The sequence below is a fragment of the Agelaius tricolor genome, unplaced genomic scaffold (genome assembly GCF_023055355.1).
Source record: "Agelaius tricolor isolate 1412-34295 unplaced genomic scaffold, bAgeTri1.0.p SCAF_1, whole genome shotgun sequence".
In the NCBI taxonomy this organism is placed as follows: domain Eukaryota; kingdom Metazoa; phylum Chordata; class Aves; order Passeriformes; family Icteridae; genus Agelaius; species Agelaius tricolor.
This window is the reverse complement of record NW_027269261.1, coordinates 7,864,710-7,882,697: the sequence shown is the minus strand read 5'-3', so window position 1 is coordinate 7,882,697 and position 17,988 is coordinate 7,864,710. Positions and strand designations below refer to the sequence as shown.

General features: G+C 39.1%; 1 protein-coding gene across 6 annotated transcripts in view; it reads left to right on the top strand.

Moving 5' to 3' along the window:
- Positions 1 to 17,988, top strand: part of CNIH3 (cornichon family AMPA receptor auxiliary protein 3) — a 70,114-nt gene that overhangs the window by 13,443 nt on the left and 38,683 nt on the right. For all 6 annotated transcript variants that reach the window (XR_011678460.1, XR_011678459.1, XR_011678456.1 and 3 more), the window contains exons 2-3: positions 8,216 to 8,284; positions 10,936 to 10,983. Coding sequence is in view for 2 of the 6 variants with exons in the window: in XM_071422087.1 (XP_071278188.1) it covers positions 8,216 to 8,284; positions 10,936 to 10,983 (117 nt within the window). In the remaining 4 variants the exon portion in view is untranslated. The remainder of the gene's footprint in view (positions 1 to 8,215; positions 8,285 to 10,935; positions 10,984 to 17,988) is intronic.

Below are 17,988 nucleotides of genomic sequence, written 5' to 3'. Positions count from 1 at the left end.
ATGTCACTGGTGCTCTGTGAATAATTGATCTCGGGGTTTTGGTGCTGAACTGAAGAGATCAGAAGCAGTTAGAGACTGAAATGTTTAAAAGGTTTTGATCTTGTTATCTAAATTGAAAAAACCTGTTTGTTTTATAAGGAATCCACATTAAATACCCCAGTGCATGTAGGAGGAGGAGACCATATGCATGAAGAGAATATTGGCAGCATACTTGTGTCAAAAGCACAAGGAGTGTGGGAGATTTATACTCTGTTCCCTATTGCTGCAGAGATTCCACCTGTATTTCCTCCAGCCTACAATGATGCATAGATATTGTGCCTTTGGGGCTGGTGGGAAACACTGTCAAATGCTCTGTAAGATTTTATTGGAAAAAAGAGAAGAGCACACATACAAGTGCTTGGGAATGCCAACCATACCTGCTGCCTTTGGTTCAGACCCTGACATTAACTCACCACTGACCCACGGAGTCTTCAGCCAAATGAGGTAGAACAATGGTTTCTACCACACTGAATGTAATTAAATGGAAGCATTGCATCTCTACATCCAAGAAAGCTTCCCTTCTGTTCAGATGGTGTATTCACCAGTTCAGGTGCTAATTGAAAATGTGGGGGTTTTTTTCTTCCTATTGGTAGCAAGTGTTTGTGTCCCACTGAGGGGTGAGCTGTGGAGTGTGTTTGATTCACAGAACACTGCTGCTTTCTGAACTGGTTCCCTGTAGTGAATGCAGTAAAGTAAGGTGTAAAAAAAAAAAAAGGGAAAAAAGAAGAAGAATCATGACAACAAAATGATGAAATCCTTTGAGAGGGAAAGAAGGACGGCAGTCTGGACACACCTTAAAAATTCCTCCTCTGCTTGAGGTCTGTTTGGAAATGTGTTCTAGCTGCAGGGAGCAAAACTATTAACCTATTTAGAAGCAGGCTCTGTACAGCTATATTAGCGTCATCCCTCCTGCACAGCTTGCTGCTTGTCTTCCTTCTCTTAACAAAATGCACTTTATATGTGCACAGCTGAATTTTGTCTGGCTGCATTTCAGCTGGTGTAGACTGGAAGACAGCGAGTGGGTATAAAGTTGTGATAAAAGCCCAGGTCATCTCTGTCTGTGGTGAATCAGTGGGACATTTGTCTCTCTGCTGCAGGAGGGGGTTGACATCTCAGATTCAGGATGACTGGGGAAGATATTTCAGTATCTGTGGTGAGTGAGTGAAATCTGTGACCAGAGTCCTGTTGTTAGCCAATAAAAAGTGTTTCACCTTGCAGTTAGATGAAATTATTTTTAAAAGCCCATTTTATACGAGTTGTAGAAATCTGTCAATAGATGCTTGTCAAATCATCCTTCTGGAAGCATTGTGTGCACAACAGAATTTTGCGGTTGCTGAGGGCTTTTTAGTGGTTTTGTCAAAATTAATAACATGAATTCTTTACATTCAGGAATTAGGTTGCTTTTCCAAACTGTGATCTGCAGTGTTGCAATAATAACTGGTACCATGGACACAGTAACTTTCCAATCAAGGCACCCAAAGCTTGGTACAGTGTGGTTGTATTCCTGAAAATAAATTTCTGTATTTTTTCCCAGTGTGGATGGAGCTTTTCATGCTTGTGCCAATAGGTGCGGACTGTTTTGAGTGACTGCCAAACAGTTATTCTTGATTTTTAGTGGTTTCCCTTGCACCTCACTGCAGGCTTGGAAATCTGATTTTGTGTAGCTGATGCAGTAATATTGCTTTTGCCCATCTGTATAAAGTTGGGGTGGTTTTTATTTTGCTACTTTTTCACTTGCATAGTTTTTATCTATGCAGGGAAAAACAGAGGTGTAAATATAGCAGTGCAGGCTGGCATGTTTGTGCACACATGCTCTCAGCAAAAGAGCCTTCCTCTATGGATTTTAATCAGTATTTACTTACAGCAGTACAATTATACCTCTGTATTTCCACTGGTAGGTAGGAAATAATTTGGAGTCATGTTTACAGAATGGAGATTATGCATTTTTAAATTTGCATCCTGGACTTTCTATTAGAAAAGCCTTAGGATCTGGCTTAAATACTGGAGAAATTACATTAAGATTTTCATTGCTTTAATTTGCTTAAGCTTCCAGTTAGAGACTAAAAAGTTTAAATCATGTTGTCCTAAATGTAGCATCCTTTTACAGACAAAAGAACTTCAGTAAAGGACTATAGACTGGGTGCTCAAGTGTTTGTGCAGCACTGGATAGAGCCACATTTTGGATTTCTGTGTGGAGGGTTATTTGATGGTGGCAGCATGTGAAATTCAAGTTAAGTAGAGCAAGGAAATGTCATACAGTTGTTAGTGTGAAATCTGACAAATAGAACAATTTTCTACCCTTGAGTGACTTAAAACCATTTGCAACCTTAATCCAAAAAGGCTCTGCTTAAAGCAGTGCTCTGCTCTAGAGATGAACAACAGCACAATAATCAGGCAGAAGTGCATGGTTTCACTTCTCATGTTATCAGTGTACTGACAGTGTTCTCTCTTTCCCTTAAACTTTATATGGTGCAACAATCCAGAGGCTTTGGTTCTTCTGCCACTGATTCTGTAAATAATTTAATTTCTTTGAGCTTCGTTTTTTCCCTTGTATAAAAAATGGAAATTATATTTGCCTTTGCTAAGACCTTCATTGCCTTGGAGGCAGATCTATAACTGCAAAGCATTGTTAATTATTATTGTTTACTTTTGTTAATATGTGGTGAATTAATTACTCAAAAAATGAAAGAGAAGAGAAGAAAGGAATACTTTCCATCTCACTTTTTTCTTTGCCCTTGATTTGGCTCTATTGGTAATGTTCTCATCAACACCAGCATGTCAGATCCACTGGTCTGGGAAGCTGCTGTGTACCATAGAGAGGTATGATGAAAACCAAGACTGGAGACTTCTTTCCCTTTTTAATGGGAGATGCTTAACAAGTGGATATAGATAAGAAATACAACATGATAAAAAGCATAAAATTCACTGGAATTTGGGGCAGGTCACCCCTCCATTCATATGATTTTGAAATATCTTTCATGCTTGGTAGCATTAGGCAGATCAATTCAACCAGAGAGCAAAGAGGGATGAGTAACACCTCACAGATAAATTTCTTGTTCACGTTCATTTCATATAATTATAAGAATTGGGTAGCAAAAAAAAACATTCTATCAATCTGTCACTTTGCTGTTGTCCCTGTTCTCTGTAGCTCTTTATGGGCTCCCTCACATCCAGGCAGTGACTTCCCTTCCCTTCCAGGTCCTTTTTCATTCCTCCCTGACTGACTCTTACCTGACTGACATTTTTTCAGTTGCTGCTTCTGCCCAACAAAATCCAGCCAAGTACCTCAGCCAATTTCCTCATGATTCAAACGCATTTTCCCAACACAGTTAATATCTCTGGATGCATTGCTGGGCAGCCATGAAGTTGAGGAGCTCCTAATCCTGCCTTCTGTCCAAGTGCTGACCTGGGTCAGTCAGCCTGGGTGCTGTGAAAGCTGCCTGGGAGAGTGGAGGGCAGACAAATTGTCTAAAAGAACCATTAAAGACAGCTCCTTCAATATGGGATGGTGGTGCATTGACAGGGTGGTGGCAAGGAAGCATATGTTAGGTGTTACTGTTCTGTTCTGTGGTTGGTGTGCTTGTCATCAAGTTCTGTTTTATCTTAACTTTCCTGAGATGCCAGTAGGCAATAATATCCAACTTCTTTGCTGTCACTGCATTCACACCTACACCAACTTCACTGCCACCCTAAACCACCACATTCTCAATTAAAATATGTTTCTGTAAGTGCTCAGTGATTTTAAAAAAAAAAGTATCTTCCCTAAAAATGAGATATCATAGCTAATTTCTAACATCAAGGTAAATTTTCATTTTGGTGGGTACATAAGCATAAAAAGAAAGCAAAATTCATGTTTGGTCTTGTGTGAATACTTCCTTATTCAGAACTGTTATGGTCTCTCTGATAAGCAGAGAGAGTGCAGGCAATTAAAACAAATTTTATAAATATACTTGCAATTGAAACATGTATTGTCATCACGATCTCATTGATGCATTATGTGCATAAATTGGGGCAAACTCCTTGCTGGCTTGTACTGGGAGCTTTGAGATTTGCAGATGGTGTGAATCACCAGAGACTGCAAGCAGTATTTTTATAGAACTTCAGTTTTATTAGGTGGAAAACACACACAAGTACACTTCTCTCACCAGGAAAAAGCATGGCTAGGGCAGAGGCAGAACAAACTTCCTGCAGTGATTTGCAATGTGGATTCACAGGGAAAATTCCCCAAGACAGAAGGTAATGCAATATCCATTGTCCATTCAATCCCTGGCCTGTTTCTGCAGTAATTATAAAAAATACTGCTAAACATGATGCTCTTTTTCTTTTCCTCATAGGGCTCTGCAAGTCAACAGATAACTTGGTGTTTTGGGTTTTTTCCTTCAAGTTCCTAAATAAATGTCAGATAGTCCTTATTCTCTATCTATGAAGCTGTGTACAACATTAATGTTTACTAATAGAAATAAATCTCTCCATTTTGTGAGAACCAGTCTCTAGTTTTCACGTTTCCATTTGGAAACATGTTTCCAAATTCTGCTCAGCTTTGTGACCAGGGGCTGGTCATTTTACTTTGGAACAGTGTTTTTATTGTGTGGCCTTTGCAGAGACTGGGTTGCTGATGTCCATGCATGTGCATGATTTGTGGTCTTGATTGCCACCCTCCATCAAATTAGATTGGATAGCTGAAAGATAATGAATGCTTTATAAAATACATTCATTTACAGGGGTGAAACGATGTCATTTCTTAAGAAGTGCCCTGCCTGGGATATATTTTATTGTCTCAAGGTGAGATGAGATGAACTCATGGTGATGGTGATCAGCTCAGGATGCTGTGAGTGTGGCAGGTTCTGAGGTGAAACAGCCCCTGAGCATGTCCAGGTGCTCTCCTGGAGCACTCAGCAGCTCTGCTCAGTGGATGTGTGGGAATCGGGATTATTGGATTTGTGGGGTGCCCCAATGAAGGAAGGAATGATGAATCTGACTCCATGTTCTCAGAGGGCTAATTTATTATTTTATGATACTATATTATATTAAAGAATACAGAAAGGATACTTACAGAATGCTAAAAAAATAATAATGAAAACTCGTGACTCTTTCCAGAGCCCCGACACAGCTTGGCCCTGATTGGCCAAAAAGTCAAAACAATTCACAGAAAACCAGTGAAACAATCACCTGTGGGTAAACAATCTCCAAACACATTCCACATGAGCAAAACACAGGAGAAGCAAATCAGATAATTATTGTTTTCCTTCTTCTCTGAGGCTTCTCAGCTTCCCTGGGCAAAGGGATTTTTCAGAAAGTGTGACTGTGACACAGGATGAACTGCATCCAGCTCAAAAGGGAGCAGGCACAAGGTTGTTCATCTGGCTGTGGTCAGAGCACTGCAGTTCCCCTGAGAGCACTGTGAAATACTTCATGGAAACAAGTACTTGGTTATTTGGGGTTTGGATGGGAAAATGGCAGCTCCAGCCACTCAACGCCCCAGGCCATTAAACTGCCACAGAATGAGACTTATAATTGAAAGAGGAAGATGTTTCCTAATTAATTATGCAAACTCTGCTGCAGCACAGCCCAGCTGTATTTTCAGTAATATAATAGAATTTGTTGCACAATTACTCAGTGTGTTGTGAGCAACTGCTAATCTTAAGAAGCTACACTTTTACTCAGTTGTGGTTTTAGATTTAGGACAAACCACATTGTAAGATCTAAAAACAATGAAAAAAACCCCAACACACTCCATTCTCAATAACAAAACAGAAGAAAACCATGCCCCCAAAATGCTTTAGGAGTTTCTTTTTATTTCTCTAATTCTGACCCTGCCTATGCTTTGTATTTTTTCACTGTAACTGAGAAATAGGAAATAGGAATGTGCTTTTTCATAAATTAAAATAGGCATTTTCATGTCATCACCAGACTATTTCTGGAGATTTAACAAAATATAAAAATGTTATGGAACTTTTTTAAAAATAAATTGAGGAGGATTTATTTTTGTCAGCCTCCTTCCAGAGAGACACTGAAACTTTCATTGAAGAAACATTCCTCCAGTCATGTGTGCTTGAAAGCAGACCTCAGTCTCTTTCAAGTGTAGCAGGAATGTCTCTTAACGTTGTCATAACTTGCAGGCTCATCTCAAAAGGTTTGTCTGTGAGACTGTTGCATTTACACTTACTGGTTCTGTGAAAACCATGTGCTAAAATACCTCTCAGATGTGTTTCAGTGCACTTACTTATAATGCAAGCATAACATAAATTATGTGCCAGCAAATAAAGAGTGGGGGTTTGGCTGCAGAGCTGGGAATGTTGGTGAAGTTAAAAAAAAAAAAAGCAGGAAAAAAAAGAAAAATATAAGTAAACATAAATGTGCAGTATATTTGAGGCTAACCTCTTTTCCATCCTTCCCCCTTTCTGTCAGTGCTGATGCTGATATCCAGTTGCAGAGACACCCAGTTCTAGGTGTGTCTGACTCACCTGCTCACAGGTAACCCTCTTAGCAGTTGCTCCAGCTGGAGGATATGAAGACCTGTCCAAGAAATATTAAATACAGAGGTGTCAGGAGCCTTATTCTTCACAAATGTACTGCAAGCCCCTCACAGCTTCTCTCAGTTGTTCTTTTACCATTGTAGATCTAATTCCTAACTTGGAAAGATACTGCATCCGTAGGGAGAAATGCTTCACTTGTAATCACATTTTATAGTTCCCTTTGTGGTTTATTCTGCCACTTTGACTTGTCATAGTTGAATAAATTGAGTTCTGTGGAGTGCTCTTGTAAAATGCCACACTTTTGATTTTTAAATGAGATGTGTTTCAGTAGGATGAGTGCAGCATTAGAGCAGGATGTGGAGAGGTGCTGAAATTCATGGATTGTAGCTCTGGGTTTTATTCTCGAGCGTCTCACCATATTATTGTGATTCAAGAACAGGCCATTTTCAGGTTTTCTGCTCCTGCCTTCCATCTCTGTTAAATGAATGTGTTTTGGCTATGCAGCAGGTCTGTGCTGACACCCAGTTGGCTCCTTTCTGAAAAGCCAGCCTGCAGGCACGCTGCTACACATCAAGGAATGGCTGTTGCACTCATCTGCTAATTACCAGACCTGCTGCCTTGTACTTCCATCATCTTTTATTAAGAACAGACACTTTAGGCTGTAAAGTGTCTAAAAAGGAATCAGTGTTTTAACATCTGTTTATGTGGTGCCTGTCAGGGATCTTTCCTTCCTTGGGTGAAGCAAGACAAAAGCAGCAGAAAAGGTATTACTAGAATGCAAACACCAAGTTAAGAATATGCTTTGAGATTTTTGAATGAAGTGTGCTGAGGATTATTACAGCTATTTTCTTTCCAAGAAAAGAGTCTTCCAGGAAAATGCTAGCTCTTCAATAGGTCTAACTCAAGATCTTCCAAGAAAATGTTATAAAACACTATTGTTTTTATAGACAAATTGTCTGCTGTACTTTAAAAGCACCAGTGATTACTAGATTGTCTCAATCCATCTGTCAATGGAGGAAACCAAAGGACCTGAGCAAAAGACATCTCTCCATTAATGAGGTGTGAAGTAAAGTTCTAAAACCCACCAGAATTTAGGAAGGACATGTTTGCTCTAGAATGCTTTGCCTTTTGAGAAGTGTGCTTGTTAATGAATAGCAGCTTAATGGTGAAGCTGATACTAATTCAGAATTAATATCTGAGGTAGGTTTAACAAGGGGTAAAAATCAGCTGTTTATGTACTAAACCTGGGACATCATATCAGATGCATCTCTGTGTTTTAGACAGCTAATGACTTTTTCCATCAAATATGGAGATGTATTCGTTTGTGAAGCAGTTTTGTGTCATGTGGAAATCTGAAAAAAGAAATCTTGCTGATTTGAAGGAAGAAATATGGAAAGTAGCAGCACTGAAAAGGCTATAGATATGATTTTGCAGAGTGACAGATTAATGAGTTCTAGGTGTCATACGTAGGAGTATCCCATGTTTTGTTTTAACTACTTACTTCTAAAGGGAGTGTGTCAGGGAAGCTATTTTCCTGTATTTTCCCTGGAAAGTGAGGAAGGCAGGCAATACATCTGATTAGCCCCTTAAGGAAAATAAGTGTTTGAAGGAGCATTCATTACAGGACTTGAAAAAATTGTTTTTCAGAAAATAAGTTTGAAGGAGCATTCATTACAGGACTTGAAAAAATTGTTTTTCAGATAATTGCCTTCGATGAGCTTCGGACAGACTTCAAGAGCCCCATCGACCAGTGCAACCCAGCCCATGCAGTGAGTACAGCCTGGGGGCTGGGGCTGCTCCAGAAACAGGGAGCACAGAGCTCTTGGTGAAGGATGAGTGTGGAAATGAACTGGGAGTCTCTTGTGAAGTCAGCTGTGGTTTGGAAAATTGATTTATTGGGCCAGCCTGAGGAAGCCAGATGGCAATTTTTATGTTAATGGCTTTCCTCTTTGCTGAAGGAGGCAGGAAAGTAATTTGGAAATTCAAAAGCTGAAGAATGTCATATTATGCTAATGCTTTCTTTTTCACCTTTTCATTCTGTGACACAAGTTTTCCTTTTTGAAATGCTTTGCTTTCTCTGTGTTCGAGCATGGGATGGCTACTTTCTCCCATACTATCTGTGTCAATGAGCCAAAAACTTGAAAGAATTTGTTAAGAGCTGCATGTCTGGACCTCTCTGTCCCATGGCAGGCCTCTGGACTCTCCTATGCTTTAGGAGTAAATATCATTTTCTGCTGCATCTGCTATAGGAGAGCATTAAGTGCCTTGGATTGTAAACTCAGTTGTAACTAATGAACCAGAAAGGCAGCCTAGATTTAAGCATATCCAAATTCCTCTGTTAATTAAAGCTGTAATCTAGGGTGATTTAGCTGACTACAGCTGCACGTGCCAGTTTGTACCACCAGAACTGAGAGCAGAACTTGGCTCCCCATCACCTCACTGGGAATGACAATGATTGTGGCAGGTGCTAAATTTGATCTCTACAGTAGAGTATCAGGTTGTTGAATTGCCTACAACTGATAACCAGATGCATTAGCTTGTACTTTGCCACTTAACCTTGTTCCATAACTCAGCTGAGGACATGTACTGCTTAGACCACTGATGATTTTAAGCATGAATATTTATAAATAAATATATAAATTTATAATCCTAGAATATATATATATATATTTTTACTGTTCACTAACATAATCAAAGAATGAGAAAAAAAGAAGGAAATTGTATGAAGAAATCCTATAGAGGACATCAATGGATGTCATCTGGTTTTGAATTTACTGGAAGTAATCTGATTTTCAATCCACTTTATCTGTTTTTACTTACTATCTGAGAACTACACACTGAATTTATATGTACCAAATTCTAGTAAATTGTTCACTTCCAAAAAGTTGGGATGCTCTATGGAGATAATCTCATTGTATTTTAAAATGGTAATGAAATTGGTCTCCACGATAAAAAAAAAAAAATAACAAGACTCCAAAAAGAGGCACAGTATTTTTCTGGGGCCTATCAAGTTGCCACTGCCTCTGTGGCTCTCAATGGCTTAAACTTGGGGACAGAAAAGGAAAAAATCTATTTATTTGGAGATTAGAATTAAATTTGCCACAACCTTGAGTTTTAAAACATTTGAAAAGCAAAAGGCTTAGGGAGAGTTGGCTTCTCACATTGTTATAGTACATTACCTGTTTAAAAACATTAATTGTTTGGAATATTTTGCCATATCTAAATGAAAATATCAGGTAATCTTCTGAGGACAGCAAGCCCACTCTGCCTTTTGCAGTGTAACTAACACTAAGTAGAATCTTTCACAGTAACTCCAGCCAAGGGGCTATGCAGTGAAATTTGGTTTTGCTGGTTAGCTTCTCATTATGAGCCATTGAAAAGAAAGCCTGGCTTTGATTTATCTTCTTTCTCTGAGTTGAGTTTTTAGAACATCTTTTGAGTCACAATGCCTAATTACAGTGATTCTCAGTATTTTTGAATGTATCTGTTGTTTCAAGTGGCATTTCTAGGCCATTTCAGATATTTTTCACTAACGTGTATTGTATTTGCTAGGTGCCCCAATGAAGGAAGGAATGATGAATCTGACTCCATGTTCTCAGAAGGCTAATTTGTTATTTTATGATGTTATATTAAAGAATACTAAACTATACTAAAGTATACAGAAAGAATACTTACAGAAGGCTAAAGAGATAATAATGAAAACTCGTGACTCTTTCCATTGTCCTGACACAGCTTGGCCCCAATTGGCCAAAAAGTCAAAACAACTCACAGCAAAATCCAGTGAAACAATCACCTGTGGGTAAACAATCTCCAAACACATTCCACATGAGCACAACACAGGAGAAGCAAATGAGATAAGAATTGTTTTCCTTTTTCTCTGAGGCTTCTCAGCTTCCCAGGAGCAAAATCCTGGGTGAAGGGATTTTTCAGAAAATATGACAGTAACAAATGTGTTAAATTCTAGTATCACATGTTCAGGCACCATCTTAGTGATAGAGGAAGAGCTGCCATGCAAACTTCATTGTTTTTCCCACTCAGATTTATCTTGAAGCCAGAGGTTGGGTGCCTGAAAATGCAAGACCAGGTCTCTGTGGTATCAACTGGCACAATTGGATAGAGCCACAAATGATGACTTAAAAGAGTTGCAGCCTCTGGCTGAAGGCTAACACAGGCTTGAATCCCCAGCTGATATTGTTACACCCAGTAACAAAGGAGAAATAACTCACTGGGACTTAGAAATGGGAAAATCATTGTGTGTGCAAGCAGTGGATAAGAAGTGAGTGCTGTCAATCCAGATTAATAACATGTGCTGCTTCACTGCAGCCATTAATTAAAACATTGACCCCTTGTAATTGTGATATATTGTCTTCATTTGTGACACCAGCTAATCTCCTGCCTTTCCCCCGCTTTCTCTTGACAGAGGGAGAGGCTGAGGAATATTGAGCGGATTTGCTTCCTCCTGCGAAAGGTGAGTGTGAACCAGCCAAGGATTTGTGAAGTTTATGAGAATTAAAGCCCTCCTGTGGCAATGTGCATTTATTTTCTCTTTGATCCTCATACTCTGTTGATGGAAAGCTGGATTCAACTGAGAAGTGAATGTCAGGATGACCTTGTAAGGACAGAGCAAGACAAATTGTAAAAGGTTGACATAATAGAGGTTGTCTGGATAAAAACTGAACTTCAGAACATCAGGCCATTTATTTTGGAACGAGCTTTTCCAAGGTAGCAAGTCCTTTTACAGCTGGAGCTTCTTTTATAGTCCTATTAAACTGCTGTTACAGTTGTAGTACAGGCTTTAAAAATACCCTTTCTTTTTGAACACTGGCTTAGTATTTGACATGCTGAACATTTTTATTAGTTACCTATCTAATGTTCAAGGTTTCTGGTTGATGGAATAGAAAAGTTGGTAACAGTATGTATTTCAGCTTGACACAGGTGAGATGCTGAGTGCCTCAGCTTCTGAGACATTTGAAGGAGCTGATAGATTGTGGGTTACCTATTTGTGGCTTCAAATAGGATTTTCATAAGCAATCTTTGTTTTTCCTGTGTCCCATTGAAGTAAAAATAATCATGGTTCCAAACAATTTTATTCTGTGTTCAAGGTTCTATACATTTTGTTCTACAGAGTGGTAACAAAGCCACCTAAATCCTGCATTTTTCCTTAAAAAGGTCATCACTGCAGTGGGGACTGCTGAACACAACCTAATCAAGCTAAGACCTAAATTCAGATAGGGTTTTAACAAACATCATCCTCAGAGGTTTTGGGAAAGCCAGTGCTGGGGATTATCACTGTGAGCTGACCCAAAGGCATAGCTGTGCCTCCATGCAGAACCTCTGGGCTGCCATCCTCTGCTCAGTCAGAACCTGAGTCCTGTCTGTTTGGCACCCCTGTGAGCATGTGGGTGCTCAGAGCCACATCTGAGTACTTCCTGAGCCTGGTTATGCCACGTCGGATACAAAAAGAAAGGAAACTACTTATTACCAATAGCTTTCCTCTTTATCAAACAGGCAGCCAGCCAGTCTCAAGCTGTGTCCCAGTTTCTTGGTCATAAAGCAACTGTTGAGTGGTAATGGTTTAATATATGTGAGCCCCATGGGAATGCCTTGCCTGCATCAATGTTTAATTTTTATTGCACATTGGCCTTGTTGTGAACGGCAAAATGGAGCGTTTTGGCTAATTGCAGACTCTGTATTCATGAGGGATTGGCTTGCTTCTGTTTCACTTAAATGGTTTGTTAATTCAGCCTCTTCTTCAAAGTTCTTTGGGGAGACATTTGTTTTAATTGAGAGATTATATGCAAGAAGAGGAGGGTGCAATAACTACAGAGATTTGTAGCCTTCAAATCTGACAACCGCTAAAAGCAGCTGTGTTTTATGTAGCATAGAGGAAAATTGAGGAAAAACAGTAAAGAATTGAGTGCCAGCTATATTGATACAGGAAAATAGCTGTTAGGATTCTTCCAGCAAGTACTAAATATATCCTTCAATATTGTGTGGCTTTAGGGTCTGTTTCTATTTTTATGAAACAACAGCATACCTGTTTTGAAGTCAGGAAGTTCTTTTATAGGGCATTGAAAACTGTGGTATCTTGCTATTTTTGACATTAGAACTTAATGTTTAAGAGCTGATGTAAATTTGTTGTTTTAAAGAGGTTAGAGGTGGGCTATAAAAGTATGTTCAATTTCATTATTCACTGGTTTTAGAAGGGGTCCTTGGGAATTGTTAAATTGTTAAATATGTCATAGAAATCTGATTCCAGTGAGCAAAGACCTTTTTAACGATGTGTTTTTGGGTTTATATCCAAAACACTTGGAGAAGTTTATTGAGAAACTGTGACCAGGTGTGTGATATTTCACCAGCTATTATATATACTTATGTAACTTATTTACATTTTCCAAAATAGAATGGAGGATGCAACTGTTTTGCAACCAGGCATTTTCTGATGTTTGGTTTGGAGAAAATGCTTCTGTATCATTAAAACAAGAAGGGTTTGTGTGAAGCAGGTCTGTATGGTGCTGGCATGTAGACATGCAGGAACACATGGCTCCTTGTTTCTACAGTGCTGTAGGATTGTATAAACCTAAATTTTCTTGTTACTGAATAATGATTGATTCAGCATAATGAAGATATGAACATTTCACAGCCACAGTCAGGTCTCTCCTGCCCTGAAGTAAATGAGAAGAAGGCTTCTTTTCTGAACCCAGCACCATGTGAGGTCCTCTCAGGCTGCAGGTGCCTGATTGTATTCAGTGCTGTGGGGTTTTCTGGGATGGATCTGTGTTCCTGTGGAATATCCCATCATGCAGACATTGGTTCCATACAAGTGTCAGGTGATTTGCACAGGACACACCGGGGTGAGCAAATGCTGTGGAGGCTTTTTTCCCTCTCAAGTGCCTTTGTTTCCCTAAGGATGTGATTCCATGGCTCCCTGCAGTGCTGTCCAGAGGACACAAGCTGGTGGTGGGTGGGAGCAGAGCAGTACAGAGCAGCTCAGACTTCTTGGGCTTATCAGCCCTGCTGAGGGGTGCCTGTGATGGGCCAAGATGTGCCTGTGAGGTCTACCATGACTTTTACAGTCAAATATTTGGGGGGGGCTGTTAAAATATGTTCAGTTACTGATGACAGTGATATTATTTAATTGCAATTGCAGTTGTATTTAAGAAATCCACCTAACAGCTTGATTCCTTATTTTTTTAATTCCTAATTGAAACTTACGTTAACACTAAGGACAATTAGGAATTTCCTAGATTAAAATACAGTCAAATTCATTAATCAAGCACTGCAATATTGTTACTTTACCTTGGAGGAAATTTAAATTAAATTTTGATTAGGTTATGCATCATAATTTTGGAATTAATTCAATAAATCCTCACTAAGGAGGAGAGTTGATTGAACTTCTTGCTCAGTGAACACATTTCAGGTTTCAGTTTGCTCATGCCAGACACTGCTCAACAATTTAAGTAACTCTCCTCCAATTATCAGCAAATATTTGTTTTTAAAGCCCATTAAGCTAAAGTAAGAATGATTTCTGAACATCAGAACTGGAACTTAGTGTGGAGGGAGTTGAGGTTGATCAGACTTTTACTCATTTTTCTGATGTAGTGCGGCATTTTAGTTAAGTTATGCCTAAAATTCCTAAAACTGCAAGTGTAAGAAAATACTGTACCAGAGCTCAATCCTTTTTCTTGATTTTATTTGGGGTTTTTTGGCTTTTACGAATCCTTAAGGGATGATGGGAAGAGAGTAAATTCAGCAAGAATTCTAACCACAGGCAAGGTGACATTAATCTCAAAGATGTTCCAGATGAACTTGAACTGTCTTGAAGAATACAAACACACAGACAAAAGCCCCTGCAGGGACTGGGTTTGAATAACCCAGCTCAGCCAGTTCAGCACTCCAGTACCAGCAGTAGTATAGTAGATAGTGGATCAGGAGCTGGGGTGTTTTAAACAAAACAAAAAAAACCAATTAACCTAACATATTTGAAGCAAATTTTAATGTTTTAGTCAGGTGGTTGGGCAGTGCCAGTGCTTGGTCTGGTCTTGTGCCTCTGTCAGTGTGGTTTCCAGTGGAGCTGGATCTGCTGTGGTAATGGTGGAAATTTATTCTGTATTCAGTAGTTCTGGTGTTTACAAGGTTCAATTCTGGTTTTTACCACTTTGCAAAAGTAAAATAAATGTCTATCTTAAATTTATATTTCATTTTATATGTCCTAATACCTGTGATAGTTATGTTTTACTGTATTTACAGGTTTTGGTAAATAACCAAAACCCACAGGACCTCAAAGAGCGATTGTAGAATTGCCATTCTGTTCACACTGAGACAGTGTAAATAAAATGTAAAACCTAGTGAGTGTAATACAGAATTCCAGACACACACTGTCTGTACAGTTTTGTTTCAGTACATTTCAACATTTACATATTCTGTAAAAAAAGTTAAAATTACTCCCATGTGTTCAAGTAACAGTAATCCAGAGACATCCAGAGCAAGCAGGAGCTTGAAGGGTTTTGGGTTAACACCACAGGTTCAGCTGTGGACAGAGCATTCTGAGGATGGAGATAAGGCTTGGTCCTGTGTCTGTGTCATGCCTGTTTGTCAGCAGTGAAAGCAGACTCCCAAAGTTTGGACAAAACCGCACAATATGTCCAGTGAAACATTACTGAGCTCCTTGGATCAGCTAACAGGGAAAGTTAGCTTTTAGGCTTTTCCTTAATAGCAGAAGAGGATTATTTGAGTACAGAGCTTCTTTTCCTTTAAAGATCTCTAAATATTATGTGAAATCAACCTTGTTAAAAAGCTCTATCTTTCCTTTTTTACCCTTGTCCAGCTGACTTTTTTTTTTCTCCCATATTTTGGCTGGAGGAGACTGACCAATATGCACTGGAGTAATTGCCATATAAAATATATATTTTTTTTTTACTTGGACCTTGATAGGCTCCAGACCTTCACCTTCCTGTGGCTCCTAGCATTCCCTGCTTGCAGCATCTCCAGTGGCCACTCTCCTTTGAGGAGTGTCAGGTGTCCCAGTAGCTCATTTCAACGACTGATCACATTCTTTTCTTCTTGATAAATTTGCTAGTTATTGCCAGGATCACTCTCTGTGTTGTTCTGCCTCATGGTCACTGGCAAGCCTGAGATAATGTGATGGATTTTAAGAGTGTGGGTTTGGGTCTGTGTGTTGATTGCTTCATCATGCATTTAGGGATTTATGGATGTGTAGCATTCTTTTACCCAGTCTGCAGGCTGATGGTCATTAGCAGAGCCCTTCTGTAAGCCTATAGCATGGCTCATTAAAATGCTTAATGTGAGCTTATATAAGCAAATTTAGCAAATGTGATGCATAATCACAAGGAATTTTGAAAGTGGTGTATAACCATCCATATTGTAAGAGGGAATCACACTTTCTCCCTGGGGCTGAGAAATCTCCTCTAAGTGGAAACTCCAGCAGCAAGACAATTAGTTTGTTGTGAAACTGGGAATAGCAGCAATGGTTTTACTTTGGTAGTGCTCTACATTTTTTACAACCTCAATAAATGTGTTTTAATTCCTCTTCAAGTTGGACTTAACAGAAAAAGAAAATGTTGCAGCATTGCCACACTTAGAGGGATAAGTCTGCAGGGTTAATATATCCCAGGTTTCCTCTTACCTGGTAGTGGACTAGTCTTTGAAGCTTAGGTGCTTGTGTTATCTAAGAGGAAAACAGAATTTTCAGTCTAATCATTAGGCATTTTTGGGCTGTGGAAATGGCAGTGGTGTTCTGCCTTACAGGAGAAAGAGGATGATGTTTCCAGAGTTCTGATAAACTGCTGCTCAAACAAAGATCACAAAAGGGAACAAAAAATGGCAGCGTGTGACATTTTTGCTGTTAGCAGCGATTGTTACAATGATGGAGCACATGAACTTTGTCCACTCTCATTAGAGACCAAAGAGTTCATCATTGCTGCTGGCTTCTCAGTACATGTCATGTTTCTTGATGTATCTAATGCTCTCTCTTTTCACACCTCATCAATGTGATGAAACTGCTGAGTTTTGAGTAATCTTCTGGGCAGCAGGAAAACTGTCAGGAGACCCTTCCCACAGAGTGACTGGGAGCATAATCCCCAATCAAGAGACAATGTGGATATCTTCAGAAGAGGGAATATAAAATTCTGTGGGTAGCAAAAATACTGCAGATACCCAGGCTGTCATTCAATGTCTCCCTGTGACTCAGGGCAACACAGAAGGTTATACCCAGGCAGTGTATAAAACTATTTAAGTAATTACTATGTATTTTAAAGATTGTTTTTATAATCTCAAAAGCCTTTACTTTTTTTCCTCCTCACTCTTTGCACTGCAATTTCAGTGGTTCAGAACAGAGTTGAATGCTTTTGATTGGATTCCATGAGATAGTTTTGTCATGATCTGAACTTGCGATTAACTGGCCTGATAAGCAATGTGAATCTGAAACAGATGTTCATTAATCCTTTCTTTACAGGTTTAAACAGATGATCTGTTATTGGGACTACAGTGATATTCTGAATTAACATTATCAGATGAAAACTTCATGTTTTAAAACTGTCTTAAGTCAAAAGGGTAGCTTTAGTACACATTCTCCTTTTTGGAAGAAAATGTAATACAAGTCTACTTTTGTTGTCTTTAGGTGGATGTTCTGTTGTCTTACATTTTGCCACTTTTTGAATTTTGCATTCTGTTATCTTAGTTGGATACTTTGATCTTTTAAAGGTTGTGTTGAGAGATGACTTTCAGCAAGACTTGGCTCTCCTTTTCTATAATGTTTGTGTTGGTGTTTGTTACAGCAGTGCTTTTGGTCTCAGGTAAAGAGTAAAGCCTGGTTGTGCCAGATGCTACAAAAACCACATGGTAATAAATATGAAGAACATTTGTTTACACCAGATATGTACACAACAGGAAAGGAAAGGTTGCACAGTTGTTCTGATGATAGAAATCTTGTTTTTGGAGATCTACTTGGTTTTCTTGTTTGCAGGCAGAGCTTGAATGTTTTATTTTTGACCAAAGGTAAAAAATTCCTTGCTGTTTTTGAGGGGTCTGATGTTTTGTTGGTTCAATAATTGCATCTTGGATCTCTACAGAAGCTGTTCAAATCCAGCCCAGTTTGGAGTCAGACCCAAACTGCTGTGGTCACATTTCAGATTGCTGGGAATTAAATTATCTGGTGTTGTATGCTTGCAGGCTTGGGATGTTTGCTCTACAGAAATACTAATGAACAGGGGCAATAAGATGAGCTAGATCTCTGTCAGTATCACACTGAGTGGGAGCTACACCCCTCTGCTATACATGCACACACAAAATTCCAAACTGCTTCCAAACTGCCTCAGAAGAAATTCCAGGGTTTGCATGTAGCCACTGGAATAAAGGATATTGCTGTTTCAGAGGCATTAATTATACCTGCAGATTTTGCAGGGTGTCAGCTTGCCATGCTCTGCATATTCTTTCCATTAGGATTTGGACTGTG